The 10,181-nt window shown below is 36.9% G+C and overlaps 1 protein-coding gene across 3 annotated transcripts in view; it reads right to left on the bottom strand.

Annotated features, from left to right (window-relative positions):
- Positions 1-1,734: 1,734 nt before the first annotated feature.
- The window catches only part of NEBL (nebulette), a 233,116-nt gene continuing 224,669 nt past the window's right edge, over positions 1,735-10,181 (bottom strand). For all 3 annotated transcript variants that reach the window (XM_071735079.1, XM_071735078.1, XM_071735080.1), the window contains one exon: positions 1,735-6,686. In XM_071735079.1, coding sequence (XP_071591180.1) covers positions 6,510-6,686 — 177 coding nt within the window. In that variant the 3' untranslated portion in view covers positions 1,735-6,509. The remainder of the gene's footprint in view (positions 6,687-10,181) is intronic.

The following is a 10,181-nucleotide window of genomic DNA, read 5'->3' as shown; positions in this document are numbered from 1 at the left end:
CATATGCCAGAGGATGGCATTGGGATTCAGACTAATTGCCCAAAAGCTGGATCAGGAATCTGCACACTGCCCCTAGTCACTTCCATCACTGAAGCACAGACATGCACACAGAGGGAGCCCAAGCACATCCATGCAGTATTGCTCAGTTTACAGGTCAGATGTTCAACAGGCACTCCCAGATACAGGTTTGACTTATGCTTAACTCTGCAGAAAAACACAAGTAAAAAATCTGTGACTTTTCACTTCAGCCATGCCTCTGTATCCCTATTATTCTACCTTATGCTGACATTACTGGGTTTGAGGTTGTCCAATAAATTGAATCAATGAAATCATGATGACAAAAGGACTCATTTGGAGGAAAGAAAAAAAAAAAAAAACTGGATCATTTGGTGATGCCATTTCAATGTGTCCCATTACTTCGGGTAATGGAGAAGTACACTGCAGGATAGAAGTGGAAACATTGTTGGGCTTAGAGTGTTGTTTGAGTGGGAGGAGGGAAGGTAGGCAGCACACAGCCAATGCAATGGACAATTTTTCCCTCTGCACAGAGAACTTCATGTGAAATTCACTTACTGTTCCTAATTAACATGACAGAGAAAATCAAAAGCTCAGTTCTGTGACAGAGCAGAAATGAGGGCATCCTGTAAGCAGACATATCTAGAAACTCTCCATTTATCCAATATACAGCATGGAAGGTATCCACAGGACTTAAAAGTGACAGTACACAGATCCTTTTGATAATGATACTCTGTGGGGTCAGTAAAGACAAGAAAGCCTTCCTCATTTCAAGCATTTGTTAGATTTTAAACTGCTACTGAATAAGGGCATAATCTTTCAGATGCTAAACACACAACTCCTGCCTACTTCATATCAGTGGCTCTCAGGAGAACCTTAACCTGAAATATATGGAATAGAAATAGAAAATCAAGTGCTGCACTTGCTCTAGCAGATTATGGAGGGATTTCCAAATAAAACACATTCCAATTGCTTCAGGACCATTATGGCATCTCTTAAATATGTTTTCTTATTGTAAACTGCTGCTTGCTACAATATTTGTAAGATGGAACATTGCTATACAGGCAGCATTTGTCCTCATACATTGTTAAAAGCCTTCTTCAAACTAACACTTGATACAAATTAAAAGATTCTAATGCAATACATTGGACTGTATGTAGATTTAACTCAAATAAATAAACCATGTCCTTAAGCATAATAATGTTCTTCAACTACAGGCAGAGCAGTTCCAAAATACTTCTGGATTTTATTTTAACTCAAACTTTCTTACAATGATGTAAAAATAAACTGGTTGTAAGTGAATAAATATAACCCAAGAACCACGCTTGTATATAAAAATTGTCTTAAAGAGGCCAGTAACCCAATTTGTTTTCATCACTGTTGCACTGAAAGCATGCTTAACCAAATGCCCTTTAAAAGACCAGCATATGGGTCTTAGTCAAATCAGTGGATCTCCTTCACCTACTGCCTTTATTACACAAGCAAAACAAGGACATGGAATCGTAATTTACTTTTCTACTGGAGGGTTAGAAATACAGATTAAAAACGCAAATTAACCCTCTGAGGACAGGGCAGTTCTGAAATAAAGTGGTGGTTTAGGGAACTATTTACTGAGATCAAGCTTTAAAAGAAATAGTACTAAGTATTATAATTAAGTTTGAAAACTCAGAGTAACCTTAGTTAAAACAATATATATCTTTGATAACTTACATTAATGGGTATGGTAGCTTTGCAGAGATTTGTTTATTAATATAATACATACATAGTGCTGGGTTTAATATTTTATTTGAATGACCTTTAATGTTATGCAAAATAAATTGTTATGTTACATCCACTGTGACATCAACTAAAATGTGAACTAGTTTGCATAGGTTAGTACTTTGGGCAGCATGATGTTCCTCTAGTCCACCAAGGCTTAAATATTCACAGTGTAGAGGAAAAAACAGGAATTAAAGCATTTCTACTAAAATATATTTTAATAGCTGGTGTTAATTTTCTGCATAACAAAAGCCAAATTAAGATGATACATCATATGATCCAAGAGTAAGTATATCTGTCCTTTGAAAAACAATTGTTACCTTCATAACTGTATACTCCCAAATACAGCACAGTTTTGCAAAATAACTAAAACTTTACACACTTTAAAGCAAACATAAGCCAAACTGCACAGCGGTTCATTTTTGCTTTTTATAACACACTGCAGAAACCAACAGCTGAGAGAGTTTCCACATCACTCTATTCAATGTCAATACAGTCATTGCTGTCTTCCAATGGTCTAGCATTTTCTAATAGTAATATTAAATACACATGATTGAAATGCTACAGTATAGCTTATTTCCCCCTCCCCCCAAAAAAAGAAAATAATAATAATTAAACAAATGTCAACAACAACTGGATTACAACTTAAGTACAATATGCAAATTCTACTTATCAGACACAAGAAGCATATGAAAATCCTTGAATATACTGTTGTAGTGCAGGCAGTTTAGGAAATCTAGCTTTCAGGTTTTTTTTTCAAAAGGAGAGATGGGTTTCCTATGGCATAAAGCTGGAGAAAATCACTAAAGCATTGCAAAATGGTTTCTTCTTCTACAGCTCACCAATAATGTGCATTTGCCAGCACGTCAGTTTAGAGATCTTTTTTCAACAGCGTCTTTTGTCTGGTTTAGTATATTATTCAAATATTTGCTAACTAAAGCATGTTCTGTATTTTAAATGGAGTATTTATCAACATAATTAAAACATAACATTTTATACACTGTACCACCTTCTGCCAAAGACTTCTGGTTTTGTGATTTCTTTTCCATTGTACAAGATGACGTGCAGTCACTGTACAATAAAAAACTCGAATTATTACCCTTCCCAAGTATTGGAGACCTTCCATATCCCTGAGGAACACTCATCAGGGACACATTTGTCAAAAATATAATCCATGGGATGTGATTCTCTGTCAAATCCCAGTCTGCTGAAGTGGTTTATGGTATGTCAAATGTAATCAAGAAAACCCTGTTTCATCAAGATTAAATGCTAATGTTCCATAATGAAAAATTACAACTGCAGTATCTGTAAGTAGCTTTGTTTAGAAAATGAAGATTAGCCAGGCAAGAAAGAGTAATGAAAAGCAAGGCACCCATTTGTTCTTGTATGTATGTATGAATATGCTCCATGTTGTTTTCTACATTTATACTCATGTTAGCAAGAATTACAGCACACTTTATTTTCTTTATTTCTAAAATGGGAATTTGTGACCTTCCAACCTGAACTTTGGAACATCTTGGGAAATTTGGCTCCTAAAAAGTCCTTTCCTCAGAAAAATGTTGTCTCCAGGAAGAAAATACAGTGAGGGGAACATGCTGTGTGAAAATGAATATACACTTCAAAGTTGACAAGACAGCATATAACATCTCTTCACCCCTACATCCCACTGCACTAACAGGCTCCAACATATGCCTTGTAAAACCTGTGCTGGCCCAGTTAAGTTGCTGACTTTCTTTCCCTTACAAAATTTTACCTTAAGAATTGTAGATCTTAAAAAACAATTTTATAATTGCACTCTGAGAATTTTGGGCCTTTGATGGCATTGCGTAGAACAAAGCTGTATAATGAGATTGAACTAAAAAAGCAGAAACTATTCCATATGAACACAAATTACTAAGCATACACAACATGAAAACCTGATTACATTAATAAGTAACTTAAAAGAGATCTTAATAATTTTGCTGACATACCATTCTCACAAGAGAAATACAGTTCACGTACTGTTTTGTTTTCTGATCTTTTTTATTTTGCAAATAGCTTTAGCTGCTTTGCCAAGTTAATGAATATGCAAGATTAATAAAGGAATTTTTATTTCCACTGTTTAACTAGCATAGTCCTCTAATGTAACCAAATGCTTATTTTCTGATTTTCTTTGCAATATACATACAGTGTGCAACACTGCAAGCCATCTGCTCACTTAAGGAAAATGCTAGTGCATTTTTAATAGGCAGAGATTTTTATTTTTATAAGTCACAAAAAACTGCAACCTGATGCAATACATCTGTTCTCTATATTTTTTAGTCATGTCTGCTAAAAAAACCGACAACTTGTTTTTATTCCTCTCAGAATTACACAGCTAACAGAGCAGCACAGCAGCAAGCAACATCCCATTCTGCCTCAGGAATCACCAGAAAAGTTTGCCAGCCACCATAAGATAGGATTCCCCTCCTCACTGTTGATGCCTGATAGCTGGTGATGAAAACCAACACAGATGCAGACTGCTTGTTTTGGAGCTTCTAGCTCATCTCAGTACACAGCCTTTTAAAAAAAGCCATTTGACTTGCAAAGCCTGCTAATTTATTGTAGAAGTCACCAGTAATGCATGAGGGTCTGCTGCAGAAGCAGCTCTATATGCAAAACTTCCAAGAATTCCAAACGATAGTAGTGTGACCCATACAGATTACATACTTAGAGTAACACAGTCCTGGTTTTAAGTTAGATGCTCCTGGCCAGCTTCAGCCTGGAAATGAGGCAGATCACAAAAAAGAATGGGTAATCCCACAGTCACAGACATTTTTAATCTTTGTTAAGCAGTGATTCCACAATTTGTTTGGCACCTGGGACCAGCACTGCTTTAACAACACCTTAAATATTGCCTAAGTTTTCCAACTTCCAATTGTATGCAAAAATAGATCTAGCAGGTATTTCCATTGACAGCTCTCAGTTAACATAGCAAGTCCATACTGCCTGCCTTCTTTATTCTGTAAGATATCACAGGCTTGCTTACTCAATGAACTGAAAAATAGAAAATTGTCTGTAAACTCTGTATTTCATTCTTCTTTAAAAACTCCAGAAATGGGAGAAAGCCAGCACAGGCTCAACATTCTGAGAGCCACTCCAAAATTACCTTCTCTAGAATATGGCTGAACACCATAAATGATGGTATGAGCAAAAAAATTTTCCTCCTCACACCTGTATGCATCCACGTGAATAAATTCCCATGCGAATCTTTAACCCATTTGCCCTTCTTCCCTGTTTCTCCCTGGGAGGGAATGCAGCACCCTTCCAGCACTCAGTCAAAGCAAAAGCAGTTCCCCAATGATTCAGGTCTGCTGACACACTCCCTCTTACAGATCCATTATGTCACCAGTTATTTGGTCATCTGCTCAGCCTCAGGACCTGGATCCTTTGGTTCTGATGGTAAGTTCATGGACACCGAATGGCACATGTGAAGGTTTGCCAGCAAATTATTTTTACTGTTTTCTACGGATGGCTAAATTGAAGCAAAATGGCATGGAATTTGATGGATTTGTTTCACTAATTTTCCCTCTTCTGTCAGTTATGAGGAAAAAAACATAGTATTTCTCCATCATTAATCATTTGATAAGCATACAACCCACTGTTGGATCACCAACATTTTTGGAGGAATCAGAAGCAACAGGCCATTGAGCTGAAATGCACTACAATAACCAGAGCTCTTCTTTACTCCTCAGTGGAGGTGAAAGTATTTCTGCAGCAGGGGTGGGTACATCAGCTCATCAGCAAAGCAGCCATTAAGCAAGTTACCTGTGATGAGGAGGAGGAGGAATGAGACTGCAGGCTTTGGGTGACTGCACAGCACGGGGGCCTCTCACAGGCTATTTATTTACAGCAGTACAGCTGAGGGTAAAGGAACTAACATAAAGTACTATTAATTTTACATTCTCCTAATGGACGTTTCTACTTAAATGCTAAGTATTATTAAAAGGAAACAGAAGAGTTTTATACTCTAGATATACTTCGCAAGGAATTTTCTGTGGAGTAGATACTGAAGAATCATGAATCAAGACTTGGATCTAACTAATGGACTCAGAAACAAGCAAAGCTGATGGAAGAGGTCACTTTTGGAAACAAGAGAAAATGGGTAATTCAGCAATAAATGTGGACGAGAGTCAAGAAGTTTTTACTGTCAAAATAAATTTGTTCACTGTAAGGCTGCTGAGCAATAGGAAATTTTATTTGTTTTTTATTAGAATATTACTTGTCATTATTTGAAAAGACTGAATTATCTACTCAACATTTTTATTAGAATGCTAACTGCTCAAGCATAAAAACCTCCCTAACAATTTGAAGATGTGTTCAAACTCAGTGGGCTAACATCCTGAGACTTCAGAGTGCCATAAGAAGTGAATCAGTTTTATGGTTATTACAAAGAGAAATAATGTCTTTGAGGCGTAGGGAAAAGGTATTTCTCCTTTATAGCAAATTTACTGAAATCTTTATAAAATGAGCAGCACCAGGCTTTCATTTATGTTTCTCATTTTGAGGGAGCACTATTATAAGCAATGCCATTTTCAAAGCTCTGAGATTCTTGTTGATTGTTTATCTTTAAAGGACTCTAAAAGTAGATTCTGAGTGAGAATGCAGACTGTTACAGCAGTGATAATGAACACGTGCTCTTAAAAGATTATTCTGACTTCCTAGAAGGTTAGATTTTGAGTAAATCATAATAAAGCTCAAAGGACTAGAGACAAAAATTAGTTAACAAACTCAATATAATTTGCTGGAAGCATTCCCGTTTTTCCAGTTCTCTGAACAGTACCATACATCCAGCCATCATCAATTGGTTGCACATTGATGATATAATCACCATCCCTGAAGGAAACTTCATCTTCATCTTGAGCACTGTAGTCATACATAGCTCTGTATGTTCTCTGTTGAAAGAAAAAAAAACAAAAAAAACAAGGCTGTAAAGACTCAAGCCTAAACAGAGAGAGATTTCTTCTCTTCTTTGCTCAAAGAAAATGGAAAGCAGGACAAAGAACACCAGGAGCAAGGCAGAGAGAGAAATCACACGTTACCTGTCAAAAAGAAACAGTAAACCCTCCACACTGTCAAATATACAAGGAATACTGTCCCTTTTCCTGAGTGCCAAAATAATTATTTTCATGACCCTATATTGTCCAGAGATCTCATACAAACAGACTTCAACCCATTACTGACTCTCAAAATAGTCTAACTCCTGTTTCATATATTCAGTAGTTCATTACACGTGGCCATGACTTCTGCTCCCTATTTGCATGATTCCCAAATTGCTTCTCCTGTGTCTTCAGTACAGACAAGAAACACAGTTTTCATCCAGGTCACTATCTTTGCCAGCTCTCTGCAAGTCCTTCATTGCATTAGGATTTCACTCTCATTTAAGAATTAGGCATATGTTAGTATCTAGTGAAAAAAAAAAAGACAAGATTTCAAAAATTTTTCAAAAATAAGTTTTCTGAGCCCTCATTTTTGCATATCCAGATGCACGATTGATCTAAACAGAACACAAACTCCCATCATTAGCTAAGCTAAATTTCTCTGCACCTTTGGTGACTGTAAGCAAAGATTTCTGTTTTCTTTCTAAACAGACTATTTATTTCCATTCACAACCAATAAAATGCTGTCATTTGCTGGAATTCAAAGTGGATTTTCAAACTCAGAGGGAACATAGTCTCCCCTTGTATCTTACCAGCAGGAAAAAACAAGCTCATTTTAAAATTCCCAGGAGTACTTTCTTTTCCTTACTCTATGTCTCAATGGAAGTCAGGAGCAGTTCAAGCATCACTGATAATATTAAATTTCCCCACCAGAAATTTTTTCTATGTTGCAATATGTAGCTGAATTTTTCTGGTACAATGATTTAAAGAGGGGGAAAAAAAAAAAATTGAAAGCAGTCACTGTTTGAGTTAATGCCAAGTATGGTTGTCTGAACCTTTTAAGAGACAGCAGACTTTGCTCTGCTTCCCAGGTAAGGAGAACAGCTCTGGATTAGTTTTAGTCCATCTTATACATGTTTTTTGAGGGTTTTTTTTATGACATTATTTTCAGAACAGATGGAGATTCCTTCACACACAGCAAGTAGGCATTAGTCACAGGTTGGAAATGTGGGTTCATCTAACCCAAGCATTATAGGGAAACTCACTATTACTGTTCCCATGCTAGAAACAGATTTTTTTGTCTAGATTCTGCCTTTATCATTGGTACACCAGATTAAACACAGATTAAAGAGAAATGAACTCCTGGTTTAACACCAGGGACTACCTTTCCTGGCAAACCTATTCAGAACTGTATGTAACTCTTGCTCTGTATAATGGTTCTCTGCCATGCCTTGTCAGGTTGTTGCCCTACAGGATGTGACTAAGTACAGTTTTCAGCCATAGGCATTGAGTTTCTTGGTGAATCAGTAATTTCTTCCGAGGATTCATGGAAAAAAATTATCTTTGTTTAAGCACTAAATCAGAGAATCTAGTTGGGAAGGTTCAATCATTGCTGAAAACTCCTTAAGGATTCACATACAGAAAAGTAGCTATCAAGAAATCATCTCTGCCTTTGAGAATCTTACTTTATCCAATTATTTCAGTGAACGTCTCCGTTGAGCCTTGAAACTAACTGCATAAAACAGTGAAAAATATATTACAACAAGCAGAGTAACAGTCCTATAAACAATGTATTTCCAAAAAAAGGGCCATTTAAGACAAATGGTAGAATGTCCATGCCTGGCACGAGGCTGAGAGTGGATTTTACTCTAAGTCATGCTAATATGTTTCCCTTAAATGGACAAAGGTTAAATGTTTTATTAAATTACCATATAATCGGAAAAAAATGGAGGGTTTTTTTCACCCAGAAGGATGCTCACCCATCCTTAGAAGATCACAATATAGGACATAATACTGCTGCCTCCTTTAAGGAAGCTTGACTGCATCACTGTGGTGGCACAGTTGTGAAGACAAGGTGGTAATTTCAAACTTTAAAAAAATTATTAGGGCCCTAAATGCTGCAGAGAAACCTAAATTTATGGCCTTAACACCTAATTAGGTGCTAAATGGCTGTCAGGAGAAATCTCCATAATAATCCTGTTAGCATTTAGTGCCTAATTATCACTTCAGAGAGTAGTCTGGGCTATATAATTGAGAATTACAATGCTTAAAGGACTCAAAGCACAGACTTTAAAAATGCATTTTAGTGAATTATTCCTCTGTCAGTAGTGGCTTTATCAGGTATTGAGAGCCCAGGAGGGTATAAGAAAAGGTTGGGGTTTGGTAAAACAGTAAATACTCAGCTCCCATTCCCTCAAACTTGCAGGTACTGCATAGATGGAACAGTAAGTCTTATGCATCTGTAGAACTGAAGCCCAGCTCTCATATTCCCACCTTCTCAGACAGATGTGAGCTTACAGATGCATATTTCCACTTCATCTGCCAGTTTATTCTATAGATTGTTCCTTGGAAGGAGCAGTTCCTGTTGCAGCATCCTTCAAACAGAAAAGTTATCTAGGAAAGCAAATTTGCAACGAAGATTTTGTTTTCCTCACATTTGTAGTTATCTAAAGGCATAAGAACACCCTCTCTTATTTTCCAAAGAGGCAAACAGTCTTCATGGGGCTGTTATAAAACATTCTGTACCCTCAGAAACAGATTAATCCAGGCCTTTAGGTAGGATTGCTCATACCAAGTGAGAAACAGTTCAGAATCATAAAATAATGCAACTTATCTGGCAAGAAAAAGTCTACCCAAGGACTTTGTTAGGATCATGCCTGATACAAAACACAGCTCAAAATTAAATCAAAATTTGAAAAATCAGGAATTAGAAAATCCCTATATACCAATAAGGGAAGTCAGTGAGCATGATTACAAAATGAACCTTTATCTTTTGGACCCTGGTTTGATAAAAATGCAACAAACCACCTGGAAGGAGTAGGTTTTACTACAGTAGCTGACCTTCCAGTCATTCTCACCCTGACCTTCTAGGGCATGTAGACATTGCATTTGAAAAGCACTCCAAGGAAAGAAAAGAGAGTCTTTTGATGTGAAGGTGCAAAGACAAGGGAGCCTGTCAGATTTCTAGCTGCATCCAAGATGCCTCTTTCTGGAGCAGAATCATCACCCTGGGGGAGTGATAAGATCACACTCTGCCTTCCTCACCAGAGTGATAAATTAGTAGTCAGCACCAGGCCAACAGTTCCTGGTTTTCTCCTTCTGGAAATGTTTGGGTTTTATCGTCTTCAAGGAAATCCTCTCAGTTTTTAACAGCAACAAGATTTGTTCAAACTATGACATTTGCTCTTTCCTTTTTTTTTCCTGTGATAAACTGCTAGTATCACTTAAAAGAATGTCAAATGACAACAGTTTCACAAAGAGGATAAATACTGTTGAAAGGAGACACTTTGT

Source organism: Heliangelus exortis, chromosome 2 (assembly GCF_036169615.1).
Source record: "Heliangelus exortis chromosome 2, bHelExo1.hap1, whole genome shotgun sequence".
In the NCBI taxonomy this organism is placed as follows: Eukaryota; Metazoa; Chordata; class Aves; order Apodiformes; family Trochilidae; genus Heliangelus; species Heliangelus exortis.
Note: the sequence above shows the minus strand (reverse complement) of the source record. Positions and strands in the feature narration are given on the sequence as shown.